The sequence below is a fragment of the Pongo abelii genome, chromosome 8 (assembly GCF_028885655.2).
Source record: "Pongo abelii isolate AG06213 chromosome 8, NHGRI_mPonAbe1-v2.0_pri, whole genome shotgun sequence".
Taxonomy (NCBI): Eukaryota; Metazoa; Chordata; class Mammalia; order Primates; family Hominidae; genus Pongo; species Pongo abelii.
Genome location: NC_071993.2, coordinates 7,796,251 through 7,823,821, shown reverse-complemented (window position 1 = coordinate 7,823,821; position 27,571 = coordinate 7,796,251). Strand labels below are relative to the sequence as shown.

Below are 27,571 nucleotides of genomic sequence, written 5' to 3'. Positions count from 1 at the left end.
TCTTCAACATAAAACTTAAAATGTGTCTGTCCCTTCTCTTAACTTGCCCAGTTTGTGATGCTGAAATCCTGGCCCTGGACAATCTTGTCTGGAATGGCAAAAGGTCCTGGCTGTCACATTCCCGAGTGACCCCACACTGCTATGTTAGTCCTGTGTGCTCATGAGTCCACACCTGCCATGTCCTCAATTTGTAACCACTGTCAGCCAAAGCTGCTGAAGAATTAGAGTGGCCCCACCCTTGTCAGATGGTCAATAGACACTTTACCTATTAGTCCGTGGGCTTTAGGTGAAAACTTGTTTGTAGGGGGTATGTAGATTCCCAGAAAGTCAACATTGACGGGATGCTTCTTCCAAACACGATGAAGTAAAACAGAAAAGGACATCTCTTTATCCAGGGTGATAGTTACCACTTTTTCTTTCTTCACTGAGATCTGCACCCTGGTGTGAAAGTCCAAGTGGAATTAAACCATTCCAGAAGAGACCTTTTGAGAAAGTCATTCTTCTCACCCCTAATATGAACTCTTCACTCCTCCCAGACAATTCTGCTAGTTATCTAAGCGCTCGCAACAGTTTATAGATAAATGATGGATTAACAGATACTCATTGGGAAGCTTCTACGCAGAGGACACAAATCATGGCGTTTGGAGCTCACTGTGCGATAGAGTCGGTATGGATTTCAGCTGGTGGATTCGTTCACTGATCAGCACATACACAGTGAGTGTTTACTGACGCCAGGCACTAGACTAGGTCCTGGGACCCAACGGTGACCAAAAACACACAGTGCCCACTGCCAGGAACAGAGTAGGGAGTGAGAACAATTTTTCTGAACCTCAACTTCCTTATGTTTAAAATGATGATTTTTTTTAATGTTGATGTCACTGATGCCTGGATTTATTTATGCAGTCATGTGTCACGGACAGGCCCAAGTTCAGATGGAATCATACTTGCCTCTGATTCATGACTTGAGCCGTGTCGGACCAGGACAAGGCGAATGTGCTAGAACCATGGCTCAGGGTGATGGTCTCAGTGCTGATTTCTATTTTTATGTCTTCACTTTGGAAATAAAATCCCAGTTTTCCAAAATATGTGCTTAGTTTTCCATTGTTGGGCTTCTTGGCACCAACAAGCTGACCATTGACTACAATTCCTACAGGAAAGAAAAAAATGACGTTTTCTCTTGTGTGCCATTTATTTTGCATGTGTGGGTACTATAATTCAAATTTACAAAAACATGGCAATATTGGAAAATTATTATAATTTTGCTTCAAGATTTACATTAACATTTTCTTCTTTGTGATTCTTATTTTATAACATATTTTAATATAACAGTTATAAAGTTTAATTTAATTTTATATCAGTTATAAAATTTATGTCAGTTTATAAAATTTAATTTAAATAATTTGCTATCATATAGTATTTAAATTTTTTGTTGTTGTTGTTTTTGAGACAGAGTCTCACTCTGTCACTCAGGCTGGAGTGCAGTGGTGTGATCTTGGCTCACTGCAACCTCCACCTCCCGGGTTCAAGCAGTTCTCCTGCCTCAGCCTCCTGAGTAGCAGGGATTACAGGTGTGTACCACCACGCCTGGCTAATTGTTTTTGTATTTTTAGTAGTGGGGGGGGGGGGGTTCGTCATTTTGACCAGGCTGGTCTCGAACTCTTGACCTCAGATAATCCGCCCACCTCGGCCTCCCAAAGTGCTGGGATTGCAGGTGTAAGCCACCATCCCTGGCTCATATTTAAATTATTTATATCATAACAAGATCTGCTAGTTCATACTCAGAGACGGAGTATATATTTTGAACTATAATGGTTCAAAATAGTTAAGAATATATTTATAATTTAACTTCTCACTAACATCACTGAAATATATAGAACTTCTATTAAGCTGAGAAAGAAAGAAATCCCAGGCAGTGACAGGAAAGCATGACAATGACCTAATTGTCTAATGCAAATATAATTTATTTTTATTTTACCTGATTCTGGGTCAGAAACCAGGTTGAGGATTTTTCCAGGTTCTGAGTCAATATTGAAACAAATGTTCTTTTGGCTTTTTGGTAGATAAATGATGAAATGTGGGTCATTTTCAACTGGAAAATATACAAAGAAAACGTAAACAAAATCATTAAAAGGAAGATGATTTTGAGCCCTTTGTCATTCCTGAACATCTTTAATTTAATCAGAAGAAATATTTATTGTGCTTCTCCTATATGCTCGGTACTCCTTCAGGCCTTGGGGACCCAGTGGTTCATACTCCATTGTCCCTTTGTCATGGAGCCTTCATCAGAACCCTACGTTATTTTACAAATATAGTGGATATTTATTTTGTAGCTAAAAATGTATGCACTAGACTAGATGCTAGAGATAAAAAATGAATAAGAAAGACATAAGGAATAAGAAATACACACAAATATGCACCCACAAATATAAGAAACATACACACATGTATGTGTGAATGTGTGTGTAGACAGAAAAATAGAGTTGGGTGTTTTTTGAGACAGGATCTCCCTCTGTCACCCAGGCTGGAGTGCAATGTCGCAATCACGGCTCACTGCAGCCTTGACCTGCCAGGCTCAAGTGATCCTCCCAGCTCAGCTTCCTGAGTAGCTGGGGCAACATCCACGTGCCACCATGTCTAGCTAATTTTTTGTATTTTTTGTAGAGATGGGGTCTCACTTTGTTTCCCAGGCTCGTGTCAAACTCCTGAGCTCAAGTGATCCACCCATCTCAGCCTCTCAAAGTGCTGGGATTACAGGTGTGAGCTGCCTCACCCAGCCTGGAGATATATTTTTTAAGGAGCCATATACAATGCAGGAAAACAAAGTAGACAATATTATTGTTGACATACAGATTAATATGATTCAATTCCAAGAGCATGAAGAATCAAGCTACTCCCAAGAAAGTACTCTTTTGTTATGGAACCTAATTTTTTTAGCTAATCCTCCCTTACCTCTCCCTCCCCCTCCCCCATCCCCACTCTCCCTTTCTCTCTCCCTCTCTTTCCCATTTAACCATTCAACAAATATTTGGTGAAGGAAAAAAAGTCTATGTGCAATCACTAAATTTGGCAATGTTCGGTGTAACTATAAATATAAGTCATGGTCAGTAACTTCAAGAAAGTAATACTGTAGTGCAAGAGGCAGACATAATCACAAATGTAAGATAGAATGAAGTACATGGTGCAAAAATGGCTCAAGTAAAATGCTGTGAGAATGAAGATGAAAATGATTAGTGCCCCCCAGGCAAACAGCAAGGCTGAATGGAGGAGGTGGCTTGTGAACTGTCTTTAAGGTCAGAGGACAGCGGGGAAAGACAAAAGGCTAAGGAGGAGGAGATTTTATTCTGAGTGGACAGAATGAGGAAGGAGTGGAGGTAGAAGAGTTTATGATTTCTTTAGAAAATAACTCAATGCGGCCAGAGGACAGGTTCTTGAAGAATGCAGAAAAAAAGAGCTAAAAGTAGAGATTACAGAGACCCTGAGCCACTCAAGAATGGGCCTTTATTCTGTTGAGCAGCTATTAAAGGTTTCTGAGAATAAATGTGATGTGACTTGACCCTCATTTTAGGAAAGTTGTTGGTGGCAGTATTAATAAAAGTTTGCAGAGGAGTTACAGGAAGCTTTTGCAGTGGCTGAAGCAGTCACTCAGGCCAGAAATGTTCAGTTCACACCTCCAGGTTCATGCTCTGCAGTCCACAAATACGTGGTTAGTTGATTTTTGTTGGAGCCAGACACTACAGGGCAGTGTAAAAACACAGAACAGGCCAGGTGCGGTGGCTCATGCCTGTAATCCCAGCACTTTGGGAGGCTGAGGTGGGTGAATCACAAGGTCAGGCATTCGAGACCAGCCTGGCCAGCATAGTGAAACCCCGTCTCTACTAAAAATACAAAAAATTAGCCGGGTATGGTGGCGGGCACCTGTACTCCCAGCTACTCCGGAGGCTGAGGCAGGAGAATTGCTTGAACCCGGGAGGCAGAGGTTGCAGTGAGCTGAGATCGAGCCATTGCACTCCAGCCTAGGCAACAAGAGTGAAACTCCATCTCAAAAAAAAAAAAAAACACGAAAAAAACCTTAAACAATCATTATGATATCCTCTTTCTTCCTCTACACAAATATGGTAGTTTGACATATTCTGTTCAAAGAAAATTGCTTTTATTAAAGACAACGATTGGTTTTGCCATTTAATTAACTCAAATCCCGCCAATCAGACCTTCTGATAGGCAACAGTGAATCTGTGCTGCCATATTGAGTTGACGTAATTCAAGACAACAGAAATGAAGCATCATGTTTAAATGAGTCAGCACAGCTTTACATTTTGATCAGGCGGAAAGTAGATCAACGACCTCCGTGACTAATGTTACAGATTCCTAGCACCTGAGGTTTATGGGCAGAACACTGGTCAGTGATAACAGAGCTTCTACTAGGAAGGAGAAACTTGTATCCACCCTGCAGGGAAGGTATTATCATCCCCGTTTTAGAGGTGGGCTGCTTGAGCCCTAGGGAGATTTCAGTGTATGGACAAGGTCATGGGGCAGATGTGTCTCCAGGACTGTCTGACTTTGAAGTCCTCATCCTTTTCACTGCATCATACAACAGAGATGAGAAACTTGGAAGAAGCACTACAGTCTTAACTGGGAAGAATATTTAAAAGTAAATTAACTTGATCTCAACAATTTTCTCCAAAAGCTTTATTTTGCAAAGCCACAGTTTAAGCAGCTCACTCCCTGGGCATCACGGTAGTGTCTGGCTCTCAGAAACTGCTGGTTGGAAAGGCACAGTAAAAGCAACTGCTCCTCCAGCACGATCAGCTTCCGCACAGATTCCCCACTCGTGCATGGCTGCAGACATTTGCCGCTGTTAGCTGAGACTTCTGCATGGTTCATGGGACTCCCCACGGAGCTGGGGTAGGAGATGGGAGTGTTGTACAAAGTGCTACCAGCAATGGAGGTGAAGGAGCAAGTTACTTGTGGCCCAAAAATAATAATTTTAGAGATGAGCCCTAAGGGTGAGATGAAGTTACTATTTTATCATCCTATTTTATCGTATCCTATTTTATTTTGAGACAGAGTCTTGCGCTGTCGCCCAGGCTGGAGTGCAGTGGCACAATCTCAGCTCACTACAACCTCCGCCTTCCAGGTGCAAGCAATTCTCCTGCCTAAACCTCCCGAGTAGCCGAGATTACAGGCACCTGCCACCACGCCCGGCTAATTTTTGTATTTTTAGTACAGACAGGGTTTCCCCATGTTGGCCAGGCTGGATTCCAACTCCTGACTTCAAGTGATCTGCCCTCCTCAGCCTCCCAAAGTGCTGGGATTACAGGCGTGAGCCGCTGCACCCGGCCTCATTCACACAATGCTTCCCAGGATTATGGTGGGCTGAGTTCTGGGACGTGCAAGCAGTGTGGAAGCTTTACCTCTCATCACATGTGGGGGTGGCGTGGACTCTAGCACCTGAGATCCTTGCGCCAGCATGGAGATCACGGGCGTTGGCGAAGGATTGGCCCAAGACGGGGTGGAATCTGGAGCCACTTTGCTGCCGTAATACAGGGCCCCTGTGTAGAAAAACCTGCATCTGTTAGTTTCTAGGTTTACGTTTCCATGGAAATTGCTCACCATGTCAAGAATCTGTTTTATGCACCCCCACATGTTGTCAGCTTAGGTTTTTCTCCTCTGTTTTTATTCCAGAGTTCTCTCTTCTCGGGCTCCCTCTGGCATGTTGCTGAGGGAGGAGGCCTGTGATACAGTTCTCTCTGGAGTCTGAAACCTGAGCAAGGGCGGCAGTGGGAGGAACCCCTTTATAGGGCTGGGGAAGGGCCCGGTGACTCCGGTGCAGGCCGGGGAGCTAAGTCTGGGAGAAGGCCCAGGTTACCGTGGCATCTTCCTCGTTCCATCCCTATTCACTCACAAACAAGCCAAGCAGTTTAGTTTCCCAGAGAGGTTTCCTTACTGGTGAGACAGACTTCACATGACAACAAAAGGCGCTTTTTGCTTTCTGATAGCCACGCTACCTCACTGTGAGGAAGCCAAGCCACGCCTAGAAACTAATCTAGGGTGCGTTTCTCCCCAGATCTATTTAGCTGTGAGGCTCCAGGCTGTTGTCACGGGGACATTACAAGTCAGAGTTCCTTGAACCCTGGACCAGTGCAGTAAACTTGGTGTCACGCTTGAATGAAATTAAAAATGCAGAAAATCCTTCCATTGTGTACAAAGCGTTCTTAAGAATATATTTCACAGAAATCCAAATACCGCACGTTCTCACTTACCTTGAGTACTACATTGAGAAGTCAATACTGGGTACTACATGGATGTAAAGATGGAAACAATAGACACTGGGGACTTCTAAAAGGGAGAGGGAGGGAAAGGGGGAAGTGTGGGGGAGGGTTGAAAAACTGCTGAGTACCATGGTCGCTACCTGGGTGACCGGATCATTTGTACCCCAAGCCTCAGTAACATGCAATATATCCATGTAACTTGCATATTTAGCCCCTAAATCTAATATATATAATATATAATATATTTTATATGTAATATATAATATATATAATATATTTTATATGTAATATATAATATATAATATATTTCATATGTAATATATAATATATATAATATATTTTATATGTAATATATAATATATAATATATTTCATATGTAATATATAATATATTTCATATGTAATATATAATATATTTCATATGTAATATATAATATATTTCATATGTAATATATAATATATTTCATATGTAATATATTATATATCATATGTAATATATAATATATATCATATATTTCATATATAATATATATCATATATTTCATATATAATATATATCATATATTTCATATATAATATATATCATATATTTCATATGTAATATATAATATATAATATATTTCATATGTAATATATAATATCTATAATATATTTCATATGTAATATATAATATCTATAATATATTTCATATGTAATATATAATATCTATAATATATTTCATATGTAATATATTATCTATAATATATTTCATATGTAATATATTATCTATAATATATTTCATATGTAATATATTATCTATAATATATTTCATATGTAATATATTATCTATAATATATTAACATAATATATTATATATTTATATTATATATTATAGATAATTATCTATAATATATTAACATAATATATTATATATTTATATTATATATTATATATAATTATCTATAATATATTAACATAATATATTATATATTTATATTATATATTATATATAATTATATATAATATATTAACATAATATATTATATATGATTATATATTTATAGTATATATTATATAGAATATATATAATAATTATATATAATATATTATATAATATATTAATAATTATATATATCTATAATATATTAATAATTATATATCATCTATAATATATATTTTATATATACATGTGTGTGTATATATCATATATGTATATATGTTTCAGTAGGACCAGTCCCCAAGAAACAGAAAAGAAAGAGACGTATAAACCTGAGGTCTCCTAGCCCTGGGTGTGTGCACCCTTGGGGGTGCCTGGAGACTTTCTGCAGGACTCAGAGAGCATGGACTGTTTGAAAGGCAATTTCTAGAGTCTCAGTTTAGACACAGACTCTTTCCTAAAGAAAGCCTTTTCTCCTAGTTTACAAGCAGAAGGCCTGTTCTTCTCCACTCCCCTCCCCCAGAGTCCTCCAGGAACCAAAACATCCATTGGAATACTGGTGTAGGGCGAAAAACCTGATTCCAATGATCAGGAGCGAATACTTGTACAAGCCACAGGGCTTCCAATTCTTTGCTTTCAACAAAATTGAAGAAGGGCTCACGTTGTCAGATGATAAATTATACAAAATTTTTTGGACGCTAGGTCCATATGCATGTTTTGGCATATAATATGAAAGAGTTCAGATAAGCGAGTAACTCAATATAACCAGACACTTGCCATTTCTATCTACTCATCTATACCAACCAATATTTATCAGGACTTCTGCCCATACAAGTTCTCTTAAAAGTAGAATTGATGCTGAATCCTGTCTCTTTCAATCCATTAGTAAATAATACTTACCAATGAATACATGAAAAACACTCAGTCACATTTTTCCCAGTAAGAGATTATAGATTATTTCCACTCCAGTTTTACTTCTTACGTGTAATCAAATTTAGAATCTATTTATATTATTTTTCTCACTTGGCTACTAGTAGCAATATTAATCAGACCCAGTTCAGAAGAGAATTTTGAATACTTAGAATCTTATGGTTATGATTTTTAAATTAAATTTTTAATTAAAATTAAACTTTATAAACTTTTTTCTTATAGATAGGCATGAGCCACCATGTCCTGCCAGTTTCTAATAATTGTAATATACGATTTGCTTATGTATTTTTAAAAAATGAATGATAGTGAGTAACCAATTAGGTATTCTGTTTTATTAGATATATTGAAAACAGTGATATGATCGGGCACGGTGGCTCACGCCTGTAACCCCAGCACTTTGGGAGGCTGAGGCAGGTGGATCGCCTGAGGTCAGGAGTTTGAGACCAGCCTGGCCAACATGGTGAAACCCCGTCTCTACTAAAAACACAAAAAATTAGCCGGGTGTGGTGGCACATGCCTGTAATCCCAGCTACTTGGGAGGCTGAAGCAGGAGAATTGCTTGAACCTGGGAGGCTGAGGTTGCAGTGAGCTGAGATCGTGCCACTGTGCTCCAGTCTGGGCAACAGAGCAAGACTCTGTCTCAAAAAAAAAAAAAAGAAAAGAAAAAGAAAAAGAAAACAGTGATGTAACCATTTTATTTTAAAAGGTCAATATTTATAAAATACTGTAATTATGTTAGTTGCATATAGAAATTATATTTGTTGCCCAGGAGTTGGAGGTTGCAGTGAGATGTGACGGTACCCAGGCTGGAGTGCAGTGGTCCTCCTGGGCTCGAGAGATCCTCCTGCTTCAGCTTCCCAAACAGGTGAGATTGCAGGTGCCCACCATCACACCCAGCTAATTAAAAAAATTTTTCTTTAGAGAAAGGGTCTCGCTATGTTGCCCAGGCTAAGATAAAAAATTTCAAATATTGATGTCAAAAATGATGGAAGGGATACACAGGTTTTCAAAGGTTCCTTTGGGAAACTTGTGAGCAAAATGGTCAACGACCACAGCAATAATCCATCCTCCTCCCAGCTGGCAGGAAGAGCATGGGCACAGGAGGGCCCGGGGCTGGGAGCAAGAGGTGAGCTGGGGTGGGAGAGAGTGGAGGCACTAGGACTTCCCCCAAGGGCAAGAGAGCTGCCTGGCCACTTGTCCCCACAGGTGCAGCCCTGACCTGAGCAGCAGGAGGGATCCTGGGGCGGGGCATCCGCCAGCATGCGCTCGTCCCCAGCCTCGTTCTCGATCACCAGCGAGGTCAGTGGGGTCACAATGTGATGGTCTAGAGACATCTGCAGGATCGATCTTGTAATTCTTCTCTTGGTGGCAGCTGTAGGAGCCAGGCTTCTGTATTCAAGAAGTAGAGGTGTTATGGAGCATGGTTGCATTTCTGTATTCAAGAAGTAGAGGTGTTATGGAGCATGGCTGCATTGGAGTGGGGAGCGCAAGTCAGCTCCCCGACCCTGCACCCCACCGCTGCTGGGGTCCAACCTTGGGGTGGGACGGAGCCGCAAAGTAAACGGGAAACAGAACTCACTGGCTTCAAGAAGCTGAATATTTTATCTAGCTAAGTCCCAAGGCATTGTTTATTTATTTACTTATTTATTATTATTATTATTTTTGAGACAAGGTCTCGCCCTGTTGCCCAGGCTGGAGTGCAGTGGCCCAATCACAGTTCCCTGCAGCCTCAACCTCCTGGGCTCAAGAGATCCTCCTTCCTCAGCCTCCTGAGTAGCTGAGACTACAGGCACATGCCGCCACACCCAGCTAATTTTTGTATTTTTTGTAGAGATGGGCTTTTGCCATGTTTCCCAGGCGGTCTCAAACTCCTGGACTCAAGCGATCCAAATGTCTTGGCCTCCCAAAGTGCTGGGATTACAGGCATGAGCCACGCATCTGGCTCCCAAGGCATTTTTTTTAAACTTTATATTTTAGAGCAGTTTTAGGTTCGCAGTAAAATTATGCAGAAGGTATCAAGATTTTCTATGTCTCCACTGCATACACACGGTCCCCCATATACACGGCCTTCCCCACTATCAACATCCATCCCACATCAGAGTGGTGCATTTGTTACAACGGAAGAAGCTGACACATCATTATCACGCACAGTCCACAGTTAACGTGGCTGACCCTTGGTAGTGTACATTCTATGGGTTTGGTTAAATGCATAATGACAGGTGTCCACCGTTGGAGTATCGTGTAGAGTATTTTCACTGCAGTAAAAATGCTCTGTGCTCCACCTACTCACGTATCTCCCATTCCCCAACCTTTAGCAACTGCTGATCTTTTTATAGGAATTGTTTTAAAATCAATATTTAACTTCTGCAACAATTTGCTATATACTGTAAATACATCCAGTGTGCTTCTGTCAGAGAGGGAGCTATTTCTCGTTTACTTCACAGTCATAGTTTACAGCCTTGTGTATTTCTTCTAATCTTATTGACATCAGGGATTTTCTGTATGAGTTCAGTCATACAACTGCATTTCATTTTCGCAGCCTCATCTAGACCCTGTTCCATCTTCCTGAGAATCCTATCTTATAGATGGAATGAGGCTTGGGAATGGGAACTTTTATCAAACACTTCTGTGTAATTTTGATGCAGGTGGTCAACCGTCCATTGCTCTGGGGATATAGTTTTCATGTTGGAGAGTTGAGATGCAGCTCAGCTGAGAAGTCAGAGGGGCCATGGATGAGCATGGGGGAGCCCTTCCTTAGGGAACATCATAATCACATAATCATTAAATTCTCTTTGAACAAGAAGCCGTTTTCAAGAGTAAATGCAAATAAATGACTGATACATGAAGCAACCAGAGGGCACATAGATGAGCATAGGGGAGCCCTTCCTTAGGGAACATCATAATCGTTAATAATCATCAATTTCTCTTTGGACAAGAAGCCATTTTCAAGAGTAGATGCAGGGCTGGGTGCGGTGGCTCACGCCTGTAATCCCAGCACATTAGGAGGCCGAGGCGGGTGGATCATGAGGTCAGGAGATCGAGACAGTAAATGCAAATACATGCCTGATACATGAAGCAACATGGATGAATCTCACCAACCATCATATTGAATGAAAGAAGCCAGGAACAGAGGAATACAGATTGCATGATTATGCGAAATTTAGGATCAGGCGAAACTGATGATCACAGACATTGAAAGAGTGGTTTCCACTGGAGGAGGGGGGTGGGTGTTGAGGGAGGAGAACAAGGGAACCTACATCTGGATCTGGGTGGTGATTACATGGATGATAGATATAAAAATCCATTGAACGGTGCACTTAAAATTAATGCATTTTTGCCGGGTGTGGTGGCTCACGCTTGTAATCCCAGCACTTTGGGAGGCCGAGGCGGGTGGATCACGAGGTCAGGAGATCGAGACCATCCTGGCAAACATGGTGAAACCCCGTCTGTACTAAAAATACAAAAAAATTAGCTGGGCGTGGTGGCAGGCGCCTGTAATCCCAGCTACTCAGGAGGCTGAGGCAGGAGAATGGTGTGAACCCAGGAGGCGGAGCTTGCAGTGAGCCGAGATCGCACCACTGCACTCCAGCCTGGGAGACAGAGTGAGACTCCATCTCAAAAAAAATAAAATAAAATAAAAAATAAATAAAAAAATTAATGCATTTTGCACACTTTACTGTATGTTATACCTCAAAAAAGAACAAAAAGAGTGAACCCAGCTTTCTCTAAAGTGTTCAGAACTAATGGAGGGTAATAATCCAAGCCTGTGCTAATGTGCTGTCTTTCTTACTTCCAAACTCTTTTTGTGTATGACGTCATATATTCATGGTGGACATTTCAGTTTTGCAGATCTCATGGTGTGGGTACTCTTCTTACCGTTCAGCTAGCAGTTGGTTGATGGTTAGATAGGCCCACAGTTTCCTGGTAAAATCGGGATCTGCATGCTTGTCTTTCGATAGAAAATCCTGCAAGTCGTCCATCTGGGCCAGGGTCTCCAAGACTAACTGCGTGTTAGCCTAGATGATGGAAGGTTCAGTTGAGAGACACTGGGTAACAGAATTATAGTTAATCGATTCACATTTTTAGTACCTGCTGCGAATGAATGGGAATAAAAAAGAAACGGAAGGCAAAGCCTACTGAGGAAGGAAATGCATTCCTGTGCTTGGGATTGGGCTTGGGTGAAAAGGTCAGGATTTATGGAATAGCTGGGAAGATGGCAGAGATATTCTCATGCCTTCTCCATCACTGATTGCTTCTGTTCTACACCCATGATTCCAGGCAGGCAGAGCTGACATTCAAGAGGGACTGTATCTAGGGGGCCAATTAGTAGATAGAATAAGCAGATAAGTGGAAGTACCGAAGTTGCCGTGATAACGCTCTCTATTTGATCCAATTTAGCAGGGTCGAATTTTCCTGCCACCACAATCTCTGAACCTCCAAAGTAGTTATGGAAATTGTTTTGAGTGATGTCCGTGACTGACGTATGGGGATAGTTGAACTGAACATTCCGGAGCAATGGAGTGGAGACCTGGTTGTAGAATTTCTACAATTCACAAAGAGAGAGAGAGAGAAATTATGTTCATACTGCTTTGTAGACCTAAAGCATTTTGTTTTATTTTATTTATTTATTTATTTTGAGACAATGTCTCACTCTGTTGCCCAGGCTGGAGTGCAGTGGTGGGATCTCACTGCAATCTCCGCCTCCTGGGTTCAAGCAACTATCCCACCTCAGCCCCTCGAGTAGCTGGGATTATGAGCACCCGCCACCAAGCCCGGCTAATTTTTGTATTTTTAGTAGAGATGGGTTTTCACCATCTTGGTCAGGCTGCTCTTGAACTTCTGTCTTGTGATCTGCCTGCCTCGGCCTCCCAAAGTGCTGGGATTACAGGGATTATGCCCAGCTGATCTAAAACATTTTACTCTGAGATTCTTCAAAGGGTCAGCAGATACCTCTAAATTTATTCACACAGGATGTCTGGGACAAGGGAAAATGCTCGTAATTATCAGATTAAAAACAGAGAGAAGACATAGACTTGTTGAGAACATTACCTTTGATTTAAGAGCCTGGCATTTTTTTCCCTTTCTGTCCTGGTCAGTGTGAAAAACTCTTGGACAAACTTATGATAAAAGTCAGCAGGAGGTCGGGCACGGTGGCTCGACCTGTAATCCCAGCACTTCGGGAGGCCAAGGCGGGCGGATCACCTGAGGGCAGGAGTTCGAGACCAGCCTTGCCAACATGGTAAACCCCGTCTCTTCTAAAAATACAAAAATTAGCCGGGCATGGTGGCACACGCCTGTAATCCTGGCTACTCAGGAGACTGAGGCGCCAGAATCACCTGAACCCAGGAGGCGGAGGTTGCAGTGAGCCGAGATCGTACCACTGCACTCCAGCCTGGGTGACAAAGCAAGACTCTGTCTCAAAAAATAATAATAATAATTAAAATTTTAAAAAAGTCAGCTGGGTTAATATTCCCCAAATCAGAATCTTATCTCTTACTTGTTCCCAAATTTAAATACAATGCCTGGTACTGACAAAGGGCAGGGAAAGACATGTTCTTTCCCTACATCATTTTCTCATCTATTTAGTCGAAACAAACAAGTAGTTTGTATCTTTTCAATATATTTATTTTAATTTAAAAAAATTATTTTTTGAACAGATGGATCTCACTATGTTGCCCAGGCTGGTCTTAAACCTCTGGGCTCAAGTGACCCTCCCATCTTGGCCTCCAAAGAGCTGGGATTACAGGCATGAGCCACCACACTCAGCTTGTATCTTAATACTTAAGAAAATTTACATTGTGAAAAATTGATACCAAGATGCCAATGCACGTTAAAGAGAAAACGGTTGGCCATGATGATAAGATTGCTAGTGGGGCGGGAGAGCTACAAGGAGCTTTGATGATGCTCAGAAGACCTTTTTGTTCAGGGGGTAGGAAAGCTGTTCCCAACACCCACCTGCCTCATACCTCACTGTTACTGCAGAAATATGAGGCTGGGGGGAAACGTGTGAGAAAGGAACTGGGCACTTCCCTGATCCTTGCAACCAAATATGGCTGAGATCATGACATTTTGAGTTAAGTTCAGTTATGCATCATACATGCATCAGATATGGGTAGTTAAATGATTTCCAGTGAAGAATTAAAAAAGAACAGAAGAAAATGTGACCTTAAGCTGGGAAGACGTGTCCTGGTTTCCATAAATCCTTTGTGCAATTCCACGGTTTTCACTGGATAGTCTCTTCAAAAAATCATAGTCCACATCAAATCCCATGCCCAAACTGAACAAGGAGATATTGTCTTGGATGTTCTCCTTCACGTTTTTCTGAATTTTTGACAGTTTTAGTTCACCTAAAGTTGGTGATGTCCGAAAGGAAAGGAATGAAGAAGTAATGTCATAAAGTTACTGGAAAATCCAGGGAGGGCAGTTTAGTAAAATGTGTCCAAATTAAAATTGCATTTATCTTTTGACCCAGTAACTCAATTTCTAGTTTTTCTTGGAGATGCACTCATACATGTTGAAATGAAGTGTGGGTTGTGTTGCATAGCAACATTATTTGGGAATAGCAACATATTGGAAGCAACATAAATATGCGCCAATGGGGGGCGCTTGGTTAGATGATGATACATTCAAACCATGAGATACTAAGCAGTTATTAAAAAGGACATGGAAACTCCTTATGTATGTATACCAGACAATCTCAAGGGCATGTTTAGAGGAGAAAAAAAAAAACAAGGTAAATATCAGGGTACATAGGATGCGTTTGCATGCATGAATGTATAAATGTATGTATGTGTACGTATACATATACACATACATGTGTGCAAACATGTATATATAGTATACAGGCATGCATAAACTATTTGTGGAAAGATACACAAGAAACTGGTAACCAGTGACTGATTCCAGGGACAGGAACTGAATGGTTGAGAAACAGGAGTGAGAAACCATAATTAAACCAAGTTTAATTTTTTTTTTTTTTTTTTTTGAGACGGGTCTCACTTTGTTGCCCAGGCTGGAGTGCAGTGGCACGTTCTCAGCTCACTGCAACCTCCGCCTCCCGGGTTCAAGCGATTCTCCTGTCTCAGCCTCCCGAATAGCTGGGATTACAGGCACATGCCGCCCTGTCAGGCTAATTTCGTATTTTTAGTAGAGATGGGGTTTTGCTGTGTTGGCCAGGCTGGTCTTGAATTCCTGACCTCAGGTGATCCACCCACCTCAGCCTCCCAAAGTGCTGGGATTACAGGTGTGAGCCACCGTGCCCGGCTGGTTTAATATTTTAAACTATATTTCCTTTTCCACCTTATGATTTCATTCAAAACTCGAATTTTAAAAATAATCTGATCTGAGGGAGAAAACATTGGCTCTACAACAAATACATAACACTGGCTCATTCTAGTCTCATTATTAATAAGATGGTTGCTCTCTGGCTTTCTAAAGCTCTGACTGCCATTGTTTTTGCCTGGTGCATTTTCATTCCATTTGGCTGTGTCAGGACATGTTAGACCCGGTCCTAGTCTGTACGACAGCACACTCAGGCAACACAATCTGGCATTCACTATTACTTACAGTGTCCAGAATAAAGGCACAAGTAAAACAAAGATAGCTTGGCACAGTGGCTCACACCTGTAATCTCAACATTTTGGGAGTCCAAGGTGGGAGGACTGCTTGAGCCCAGGATTTTGAGATCAGCCTGAGCAACATAGTGAGACTTTTTCTCTCTAGAAAAATAAAGAAAGAAAAAAAAAAAGAAATTAGCTGAGTGTGGTGGTGCACACCTGTAGTCCCAGCTACTCAGGAGGCTGAGGTAGGAGGATCACTTGAGCATGGGAGGTTGAGGCTGCAGTGAGCTGTGTGTGCTCCACTGCACTCCCTCCTGGGTGACACAGCAAGACCCTGTCTCAAAAAATAAATAAAATAAAATAACGTAACAAAAATAAAAGTAAATAATAGAAGTAGGAAGATGTTGCTGCCATTTTGTAGGAAGAAAAATGTTTAACTTCAAGGTTGTGTCAGAGAGTGGTCATTTCTCCAGCTGCAACTGGGAGAAGTGTGAAGAATAATAGGGAATATGCTACTGTGGCCTCCAAAGGTACTGCTGGGAGCTCTGGGATCAATACTCATCATTCACCACCCCCATACACCATCTTCACATACCTCAAGTTGAGGAAATAGATGCATTTCCCTAGAATGCATCAGCAATCCTCACAACATACTATTAAAATTCAAACTCAGATTTCCGCATATTGTGGAGGTGGAACTGAGGCATTCAAGAGCACCCTTGCTGAAAGTGTCTGAGCAGTAGCTTAAGGGGTGAGGGCTGCAGGATCAGAAGACCTCCTTTAGGAAGCATGGGTTTAAAATGTTCTAGAAACTCAGGCAAATGCCATTAGAGTTCCCTTTTTAGGCAAACCACCATTGCAAGAAACAACAGTGAAAGTGTTTGTCACGAGAAAGTTGAAGTGACACTTGCCCACTGTTGGATCTCCATCAGAAACCAAAATGATCAGCGAGACGGAGTTGGGGTCTAACAATCCCAAGTTACTGGCTTCATTCAAAATGAAGATTGCCCGTAGGAGAGCTTCGTTGATGTTTGTGCCTGTTGAAGTAGCATAATGAAACGTTGGGTATGCGTTCTCGCCACACACACAAAATCCCATCCTGGATTCAGACTTGTATGTTGGCTGATCACTTATCCATCACTTATTCCATGCCAAAATCATTTCATTGCTTTCCGAGTGACACAAACTGTGCTCAAGCTGGTGGTTCCCCAGTGCAGTGAAAGATTCACTTTGAAGTAAACTATCCCCTTAGCGATGAATTAGCCCTTTCAAAGCACAGACTGTTAGTTTGTTAAACACCAGATTAAAGTATCCAAATCAGCCTTGCCAAGATACTCTGAAGACAGTAACATTTTATGCTTTATGCAGGCAATAAAGAAGGCCAGTGTCACTGAACCTGTTTCTGAGAGACATTAAAACGGTTCAAACTTGTGTGGGCTGGATTATAAATTCTACTTTCACTACAAACTTAGCATTCATCCATTACCAATAAATGTATTATTTTAGGTAGGCCCTTGAAGGCTGGGGAAAGACCACTGTGATGGGAATAATGCTTCTTAAGTGAATCATGATTTGAACCCAAAGGAAGTGTCTCCTTGGGCTTTAGCCCAACACACTCACCTCCACTGGGCTGGATTTTCTCAATATACCTCTTGGCATCTGCAACCTGTGTTTTTGTAGCTGAAATTAAATCATTTCTCCAAGTTCGAACGTTCTGGTTGAAATCAATCACAGAGAAATGGTCTTCTGCTCTGAGGTCATCCAATATGGTCTTCATTGCTTCCACAGTCTATTTCAATAGAGAATAAAGATGGGTCCCATTACAGAAAATCTCAGCCTCAGAGGAACTAGGAAGACCATCTTTCAAGTTCTTCTCAAGCTAAACTTCTTCCAGAAAACCTCTTGAGCCCACCTCAGTCAATGCAGACCTACCCCTTATTTATTCTGGGCATGTACTATTGGCTTTTTGATACTTTTACTATCTTATTTTGCTATGCACAACCAGTTTGACTAGTCCTTATGTTAAGGATCACAAACTTCAAGTGCCACCTTTATGATACCTGAAAATAAAATATATTTCTCAAGTTCATCTACTCACCCAGTCTCTTAAACTATTTCATCTTTCTCTTTAAACCACCACCATCACCCTCTTTCTCCAGCTTACATGTGATGATTTTGATTCCAACTCCACTGAGAAACTGAAGCAGACAGAAGAACGTTCCCACAGACTCCCACTACTGTAAAATCCCAACTAGCAATATTTGTACCCATACATTTTTCTTTCCTACCTGATAATAAAGAACAACTAGCAGTATTTCTACCTAATGCAAACCCATCTACTCATGAACTATTTCATTCCCTCTCTTTGACTAAAGGACATGGCTCCAGCAATTGTCCTTTGCCTCTTCAGTTTCCCTATTCTATTGGTACATTTCCATCAACATAAAAACATGTTATTTCTCACCCTTCTACAAACCCCATGTGCATCCACTTTCTTCATTTCTCAGCTTTCCTCTGCAATAAAATTCCTTGAGGAATTGTCTAAACACACTGTCTCCAAATCTTCTCTTCCTATTCTCTCATAAGCCCAATCCTTTTGGGTTTTCATCCCTGTCACTCTACTGAAACTGCCCTTGTCAAGGTCACCAGTGATGCTAATGTCACTAAATCCAAAGGTCCATCTTCATTTCTCATGCACCAGCAAGTGCTCTCATCTCCCTCCTGAACACAAATTGCTCAATTGTCTTCCAGGGCCTCATTCTCTCTTGATTTTTCTCCCCCACTTACTAATTGTTTTTATTAGTCTCTATCACCAATTATCCTCTTCTTCCCAAATTTCCAATATTGGAATACTCTGTTGTCTGATCTTGGTTCCCTTGTCCGTCTACTCCTTGGCATTCTCATCTAGTCTCAATGCTGCCAGTACCTTCTATACGCTGGTGAGTCCTAACCGTGTGTCTCCACAACTCACTTTTGAACACCAGGCTTCCATGGCCAACGTGGGTATTTAATAGACATCTCAGACTTTGAATCCAAAACCGAACTGGGACATTCCCTGCAATGTCTGATTCCATCTCTGTCTTTGCCAACTCATGGATGGCCACTTCATCCTTCTAGTCGCTCAGGCTAAGTCCTGGGTCATCTTTCAGTTCTCTTTTCTTCCCTTGCCTCACAGCTAACCCTTCAGGATGTACTGTTTACCTTCAAAACAGATTCCAGAATCCAGCTCTGATCATGATGGCACAGGCATTCCATGAGCCACCTTGCCTCTCACTTCTCAGATCTCGTCTCCCACTGCCCCTCTCTACTGGCATCTCTCTCTGTTCTTTGCACACTTTCGACTTACAACTGTTGCATGAGCTGTTCATTGCATTTAATTCCCTTAGGTATCTGCACAACTCTCCCTTCACCTTCTCAGAGTCTCCTCAGACGTCTTCTCCAGGAAACCACCTATTTAGATGACAAGCCTATTTAAAATTGCATCCCCCTGCAATTGCCACTCTTGATTTCTAACATATGCTTCTTTTATTTTTTAAAAAAACTTTTATCAAAATGCTGCCATTGAACGTACTTGTACATCTGTACTTGTATGTGTATTGTTTATTCTCTGTCCCCTCTCCCTCAGATGTGAGTTTCATAAGCACCCAGAGGGTAGGCATGTGTTTTTTGTTTGGTTTCTGCTTTTATGCTTTGGGTCTGTTTTGCTCATAGATGAACTAAGTGTATGACACATAGTAGGTGCTTTGTAAATATTTGTTAAATGAATGAATGATGGAAGGAAGGAAGCAGTGAATGAACTGTTGTATTAGAGCAGTGGTCCTCAACCAGAGGCAATTATTCCCCCCAGCGGACATTTGGCAATGTCTGACGTTATATTTGATTGTTATGATGCGGGGAGGTTGTGCTACCGAAATTTAGCAAATAGACCATAGACCATGCTGCTAAGTATCCTGCAATGCACCAGACAGCCCTCCTACAAAAAGGAATGACCCCATCCAAAATATCAATAGTCCCACTGCTGAGAAACCTGCCTGGGAGTACAGACCCAGGCAGGCAGGGTCTGTGAAAGACAGGGTCTTCTTTTTCTTCGTCTTCATCTTCATCTTCTTCTTCTTCTTTTTTTTTTTTTTGAGATGGAGTTTCGCTCTTGTTGCCCAGGCTGGAGTGCAATGGCGCGATCTCTGCTCGCTGCAACCCCCGCTTCCGGGGTTCAAACAATTCTCCTGCCTCAGCCTCCCAAGTAGCTGGGATTACAGGCATGCACCACCACGCCTGGCTAATTTTGTATTTTTAGTAGAGACAGGGTTTCTCCATGTTGGTCAGGCTGGTCTCAAACTCCCAACCTCAGGTGATCTGCCTGCCTCGGCCTCCCAAAGTGCTGGGATTACAGGCATGAGCCACTGTGCCTGGCTGACAGGGACTTCTTTTAGGTTCCTTACAGATCTTAGGGTAGTAGTGAACTCTTGGGTGGTCAAAAATAGTTGCCCTATGAATGGTTAGTTGGTTGTTCAACTTGGTTGAATGGATGGATGGATTGATGGGTAAGTTAAATCATTTCCTTGTTTGGTCTTTAGAATTGCATCTGTACATCTCACTTATCACTGAGTAATCCTACATTGAGCTCTGAGCTGGAAAACGTAAGATAGATAGCTGCTCTCAAGCAATTACAATATAACTAGAAATAATATGCATATATTGAATCAATAGTTATATGTGGACAATGACAAGATATTATAATAAAACATGTAGAAGAGCAAAAAGAAAAGAATGTGACTGATCGTTGAAAGAAGAGGTTATATAGAGATTCCATTTTTCAAAGAGGTGAGTTTTGAGACAGTTTTTCAAGGAAATATTGGACAGAGAGTGGAAAAAAGGAAGAGAAGGAAGAGAAAACAGGAAAGAGGAAGAAGAGAAAGAAGGGAATTTTACACTGGAGGAATGATTAGAAGACGGAGGTGTATGTCCTGTGAAATGCAATAATCGCAAAATTTTAGGAAGAGTTTACACCAGCAGTCAGTAACCACAGTCCCTGAGCTTCAGCCCTAAGCAGGGAGGAGGGATAGAATGATTGCATTTTTAGGAGGGGTTCAAAGAAGATAGGGAGTCCCCCCAGCCACTGCAAACAAGGGGGTACTTACTTGTTTCATTTTAACTCCCCACATGGAGCCACTCACATCGATGACAAAGAGGATGTTTTTGGGAATTGGGTCCAGGTTGTCAGGAGCAAAGAAGTGGACAAAATATCCATTAAACACCTGAAAAATAGAACGTATTTGTGAGTCAAATCATGATTCGTGTTTAGAAGGTAGGAAGATGGGGACCTGGGGACTCAGAGAAGAGAGGGGTCTACGGGGAGGAGGAGGTGGAGCTTGATGTGCATTTGCCTCCTGCTCCCTCACCTCCTCTCCTGTGAGGGTCAAGACCTTCCTAGCAGAACATTCCACTCCACTCCACTCCACGCTGCTCCACTCCACGCCACACCATGCCGTGCCACTCCACTCCGCTTCACTCCACTCCGCTCCACACCACTCCACTCCACGCTGCTCCGCTCCACTCCACTCCATGCCACTCCATGCCCCACCATGCCGCGCCACTCTGCTTCACTCCACTCCACTCTACACCACTCCACTCCACGCCACTCCACTCCATGCCACACCATGCCACTCCACTCCACACCATGCCACGCCACTCCACTCTGCTTCACTCCACTCCACTCCACACCGCTCCACTCCACTCCACGCCACTCCACTCCACGCCGCTCCACTCCACGCCACACCACTCCGCTTCACTCCACTCCACTCCACACCACTCCACTCCACTCCACACCACTCCACTCCATGCCACACCATGCCACTCCACTCCACACCATGCCACTCCACTCCACACCATGCCACGCCACTCCACTCTGCTTCACTCCACTCCACTCCACACCGCTCCACTCCATTCCACACCACTCCACTCCACTCCACTCTGCTTCACTCCACTCCACTCCACACCGCTCCACTCCACTCCACACCACTCCACTCCATGCCACACCATGCCACTCCACTCCACACCATGCCACGCCACTCCACTCTGCTTCACTCCACTCCACTCCACACCGCTCCACTCCACTCCACGCCGCTCCACTCCATGCCACACCATGCCACGCCACTCCACTCCGCTTCACTCCACTCCACTCCACACCACTCCACTCCACGCCACTCCACGCCACTCCACTCCATGCCACACCATGCCACTCCACTCCACACCATGCCACGCCACTCCACTCTGCTTCACTCCACTCCACTCCACACTGCTCCACTCCACTCCACACCACTCCACTCCACGCCGCTCCACTCCACGCCACACCATGCCACGCCACTCCACTCTGCTTCACTCCACTCCACTCCACTTCACTCCACTCCACTCCACACCACTCCACTCCACGCCACTCCACTCCACGCCACACCATGCCACGCCACTCCACTCCGCTTCACTCCACTCCACTCCACACCACTCCACTCCACGCCACTCCACTCCATGCCACACCATGCCACTCCACTCCACACCATGCCATGCCACTCCACTCTGCTTCACTCCACTCCACTCCACACCACTCCACTCCACGCCACTCCACTCCACGCTGCTCCACTCCACGCCACACCATGCCACGCCACTCCACTCCGCTTCACTCCACTCCACACCACTCCACTCCACGCCACACCATGCCACGCCACTCCACTCCGCTTCACTCCACTCCACACCACTCCACTCCACTCCACGCCACTCCACTCCACACCGCTCCACTCCACACCGCTCCACTCCACTTGACTCCTCTCCACACCATGCCACTCCACTCCACACCCTGCCACGCCACTCCACGCCACACCACTCCACGCCACTTCACTCCACTCCACGCCATGCCAGGGCACTCCACTCCACACCACACCATGCCACTCCACTCTACTCCACTCCACGCCACTCCACTCTGCTCCACTCCACTCCATGCCACTTTACTTCACTCCACTCCACGCCACTCCACTCCATGCCACTTCACTCCACACCACTCCATGCCACTCCACTCCATGCCACTCCATGCCACTCCACTCCATGCCACTTCACTCCACTCCACTCCACATCACTCAGTCTTTACAGAGAGCACCTGTTCCAGGCGCCCTGCTAACCAGCGGTGAATCAGGCAGAGCCCCCACCCTCAGGAGGCTCCCAGTCAGCAGAGCATAAGGGTAAGTGGAGGCAATGTACAGCGCAGCGTGTTCAACACCATGATTAGGAAGTAAAGGGCTCGGCAAGAGCCCTGTGTGCATCTAACGCGCACGCAGGGGACGGTTCTCTAGGAAGCAGCATCTCCACTGGGACCTAAGGATGAGCTCAGACTCAGCCACGGTCTTGAGAGCTGGGCCAAGTTGAGATAGTGGGGAATGGGGAAGAGAGTTCCAGACAGCGCAGCTTCAGAGATGAGAAAACATGGCATATTTGGGGCTCTATATGTGGTTCAGCAAGATGGGGCCATAGAATCCAAGAATTCAAGGAACTAGGTGGAGAATCAGCAGGACAGATCACGAAGGACGTGTATGGGGCACTTTAGAAAATTTTGATTTTTCTTGAAGTTAATGAGAGGCTGCCCCAGCTGGACTCCTGACCATCCTCTTTGTCTTCTGCTGCAGGCTTGATGACTGGCTCACCTAATTCTCTTTCCTCTGCCCTTTGGCTGCCTCTTTCCAGGAAACTACAGCGTCCAGGTACAGGGTATGTGCTCCGCTTGCTGTCCCTAGAGAGACTCTTGGAGTTTTGGGTACGTTCTAAGAGTCCTCGCCTTAGTACAAAGAAAGGAAGACACACATCTAGGACATGACTAAAGGGGAAAGGAAACTTTTCAAGAAACTTCATGATAAACCTTGGCCCTGAAATTCACCGCTGGCTCTTGATCTTCCTAGGCTGTGGATGCGCCTTCCTCCTCACCCCGTAATCTCTGTACTTTGTGTGAGTGTCTAATTGCAAAGGGCCTTGGGAGCCTATTTAAAATTCCTGTTCTGTAATTATTCCATTGTTCTTCACATGAGGCCCAGGAATGCCCTCCTGGGACAAGAGCATGAGACCCTATGACCTTTCATTTAGTTTTTAATACATAAAAGATAATGCTTAGTGGTATATTCAAAGAATATGATTTTAGTCCCTTCTCTGCAGCTAGAAACCACCCACAGGCCTGGGAGTTTGTTCAAAAAGGAGCAGATCTTTGGCACGAGCTTGGCAGTAGAACCAGAGCCGGTGTGCACTCACCTCCAGTTCACCAGCCTTCTCTTCTCTTTTCACGTCATACAGCACCACCAGTTCCCCATCTACCGCAGTCTCCCGGCAGCTAGGGCATATTCTCTGCTGTGCTACTGTGGGCTTGAAGGAGACGTGCGCCTAGAAAGAATGGTGACGTCAGAGCCTCTGCCTCTAGCCCCTTCCCAGTGCTTGGCCCTGCCCCTTCTCCAGCACACAGGGAAGAGGAGCTGCCCAATGGAAATTCTGCATCCCCGCGACATCGGTGGACCCATTACTGATGGGAAGGACATGCCAGGGCTTTTGCAGGGAGCATCTCCATCCTGCCATGCTGTTTGCAAGGTTTCAGGTCTTTTTAGAAGAAAGCCAAAGAATTTCCTTCATCCCCTGGAGAAGGGTTGACTATGTGCTTTGGAAAGAGTTTGTGAAATGTTTTAATGCTCTTAGAGGAGTTTCTCCTTACAGGAGTCATAGTTGGTTATCACTGGCCACTGAGGCAGAGAACTGAACATGTCTTGCTATGGTTAACGAATGAAAATCTGCCATATAGGATGTGAAAGCTGTCCTTTAGCTACTGTTTAAGCAGGTGACTGAGGGGGAAATGAGACTCAAAAACGGACAATCTCTGGTCAAAATGGAAGGAAACCACTGGGAGTGTTGTTCTGTGTATCCTGGGGAGACCCTAGACTCTGCTTGGGGATCCCCATTTCTTCAACAGTGTCCTCAACTCAACACCAGCCTGCTTTTCTATTCTCCAGAGCACAGAAGGAGAACAGAACCCACAATCCAGAGGCCCCATGAATGCCTGGATACACGCATGGCTCAGGGTACCTTCTGTTGTCCTTTAGAAATGACCGGAACACCATCGAAATGGCCTTCAAATGTGTCAGGAACATGAAGAAATCTCAGTCCCTGAGGTTCGATAACCCACACATCTACCTAGAGATGCAAGAGAAAATTACCCAAAGCATTAAAAGTCTTTAAAGTCTTTTTAAGCAAGAAGTAAAATTACAAATAAGTCCTCTGATGCTTTTCTCCTCCGCAGGTTTCCCGGGCACGACTCCACGATCTCTCCTGCAGGATCTGCAAGTTCCTGCGATGGGATTCATCTCGCCACGGAGGCTTAACCCCCTTCTGTCAACTCAGAACTCTCCTTCTGCTGCCTCACTCCCCCAGGAGTCAACTCCCTTCCTCATTCTATTCGAGTCTTTTTATTTATAAGAGCATTTGCATTGTTAGGGAAAAAAAGAATTCCTTCTTTTTTTTCCCTCATTGTTAAATAGCACTGCATTTACTCTGTAGACCTGCCGTGGTTAAATAGTATTGCATTTACTCTGTAGACCCGCCATTGTTAAATAGTGCTGCATTTACTCTGTAGACCTGTCAAAAGTAGACCATTTTACCCAAATCTTGGGTCGTTTTATTTCTTCTCTGTCTTCTTGCTTTGAACAGAGCTCATCAAGGGAAATCCCCTTTGGTGATTCTTGACCAAACCACAGTCATAGCTGCCATTTTTTCTTTTTTTAATTTAATTCTATGATTTGTTTATATTTTTGTGTATTTATTTTGAAAAATTTGTATAAATTTAAGGAGTACAAATGCAGTTTGGTTACATGAATATATCGCACAGGGATGAAGTCTAGGCTTTTAGTGCAACTGCCACCCAAGTAATGTACCTTGTACCCATTGAGTAATTTCTCATCCCTCACCCCACTCCCACCCTCCCACACTTCTCCCAAGTCTCTCCACTCCAACCTTCCCACACTTCTGAGCCTCCGTTGTCTATCATTCCACACCTTATGTCCCCGTGTACACATTATTCAGCTCTCTCTCATAAGTGAGAACCTGTGGTATTTGATTTTCTGTTTCTGAGTTACTTAGCTGTTATGTTTACTTTTCTTTTCTTTTCTTTTTTTTGAGACAGGGTCTCATTTTGCCATCCAGCCTGGAGTGCAGTGGCATGATCATAGCTAACTGCAGCCTTGATTTTTTGGGCTCAAGCTATCCTCCTGCCTCAGCCTCCCAAGTGGGTGGGACTACAGGGGTGCACCACCACGCCTGGCTAATTTATTTATTTATTTATTTTCAGTAGAGGTGAGGTATTACTGTGCTGCCCAGGCTGTCACTCAGTTTTTATTAATATTGTTATTATCAACAGTCTCAATGATTGTCTCCTCTTAGGCTTAGATGCTAATCACATCTAACCATTGCTTCAAATTATTTACCACGGGATTCATGTCATTGAGGAAGAGAATGTGGGTTACTGACACTCATCCATCATCAGTACTGGAAAAATATCCAACAACACACTTAACTGTACAGAGCATCTTGGCCAAGTCACATGCCCTGGATGGCGCTGCATTTGCCTGAAGGATAGGCACCTTTTTTTCAATTCATGCAAAAGCATGGTATGCGCTAGGAGTGGCCCAGAAAAGAACTCAACAGCATAGACTCCGATAGTGAACTGATGCCAAACAGTGGGCATTATTGATCCGATGAGCAGCTTTTCAAATGGGAATTAAAGTTTCATCATGATTAATTCATTCCCTTTCATCTCCCGTGTCTCTGGGCAATTCACAACCTGTCTGCTTCACTCTCCCATCTGCCGGGGGAGGGGCATGTTGGCCTCTGTACTCTCTTAGCTTTCCTCTTGCCTAGCTCTGCCTCTTACACTAAACAGTCATAGGATGTCACAAAGATTTGAGCAAAGAAAAGAGCAGTTTAGTCTTTATAGCAAGAGATGAAGATGACAGCAGAGGTGAGTTCAGATGGATAGTAATGCAGTGGATGCCCGAGCCACTGCTCCCTTGTGGTGATGATGGCTGGGGTGGCAGGGAAGACAATTCACTTAACCTTCATCAAGCTCCTGTCATTGGCCACATATTACAGGAACAGGAAACCAAGTACTGCACGTTCTCACTTCTAAGTAGGAACTAAACATTCAGTACACACGGACACAAAGAAAGGAACAGTTGACACCAGGGCCTACTCGAGGGTGAGGGAGGGAGGAGAGAAAGGATCGGAAAACTACCTATCAGGTACTATGCTCATTACCTGGGTGGTGAAATCATCTGTACACCCAACCCCTGTGACATGGAATTTACCTATGTAACAAACCTGCACATATGCCCCTGAACTTAACATAAAAGTTAAAAAAAATTAACTGAGAAACAAAACTCTGTTACAGTACTCTTTTCATAGATGAGACAGCGAAGACTCAGGATAACTGGTCCTTGAAGATTAGTGTCTTGGGTTGAATGGTGGCCTTCCCTCTAAAGATATGACCAACCCCTGGAAACTGTGAACATAGATTTTTCTGGAAAAAGAGTCCTTGCAGATGCAATTAAGGATCTTGAGTTGAGATCATCCTGTACTACCTGGTGGACCCCAAACCTAATAGGTGTTCTTGTGAGAGAAAGACAGAGGGGCATTTAAGATGCTCGGAGGAGGAGAGGATGCAACCGTGGAAGAAGAGATTGGAGTGATCTGACTACAAGGCCACAAGTCAAGGAAGGCTGGCAGCTGCCAGACAGCAGGAGCAAGGAACGGGCTCTCCCCTGGAGCCTCCAGAGAGACAGAGTGCAGCTCTGCAGACACCTTGACTTCAGACTTCCATGAGAAAATCAATTT

General features: G+C 43.4%; 1 protein-coding gene across 1 annotated transcript in view; it reads right to left on the bottom strand.

The window, feature by feature from the left end:
- Positions 1 to 27,571, bottom strand: part of ITIH2 (inter-alpha-trypsin inhibitor heavy chain 2) — a 50,230-nt gene that overhangs the window by 4,232 nt on the left and 18,427 nt on the right. Inside the window, exons 8-20 of the mRNA XM_024253623.2 lie at positions 24,773 to 24,880; positions 23,954 to 24,082; positions 20,812 to 20,928; positions 17,294 to 17,462; positions 16,585 to 16,710; positions 14,280 to 14,461; positions 12,472 to 12,657; positions 11,991 to 12,130; positions 9,334 to 9,503; positions 5,412 to 5,549; positions 1,976 to 2,089; positions 949 to 1,147; positions 266 to 438 (exon numbers count right to left, since the gene is read on the bottom strand). Of these exons, the coding sequence (XP_024109391.2) occupies positions 266 to 438; positions 949 to 1,147; positions 1,976 to 2,089; positions 5,412 to 5,549; positions 9,334 to 9,503; positions 11,991 to 12,130; positions 12,472 to 12,657; positions 14,280 to 14,461; positions 16,585 to 16,710; positions 17,294 to 17,462; positions 20,812 to 20,928; positions 23,954 to 24,082; positions 24,773 to 24,880 (1,951 nt within the window). The remainder of the gene's footprint in view (positions 1 to 265; positions 439 to 948; positions 1,148 to 1,975; positions 2,090 to 5,411; positions 5,550 to 9,333; positions 9,504 to 11,990; positions 12,131 to 12,471; positions 12,658 to 14,279; positions 14,462 to 16,584; positions 16,711 to 17,293; positions 17,463 to 20,811; positions 20,929 to 23,953; positions 24,083 to 24,772; positions 24,881 to 27,571) is intronic.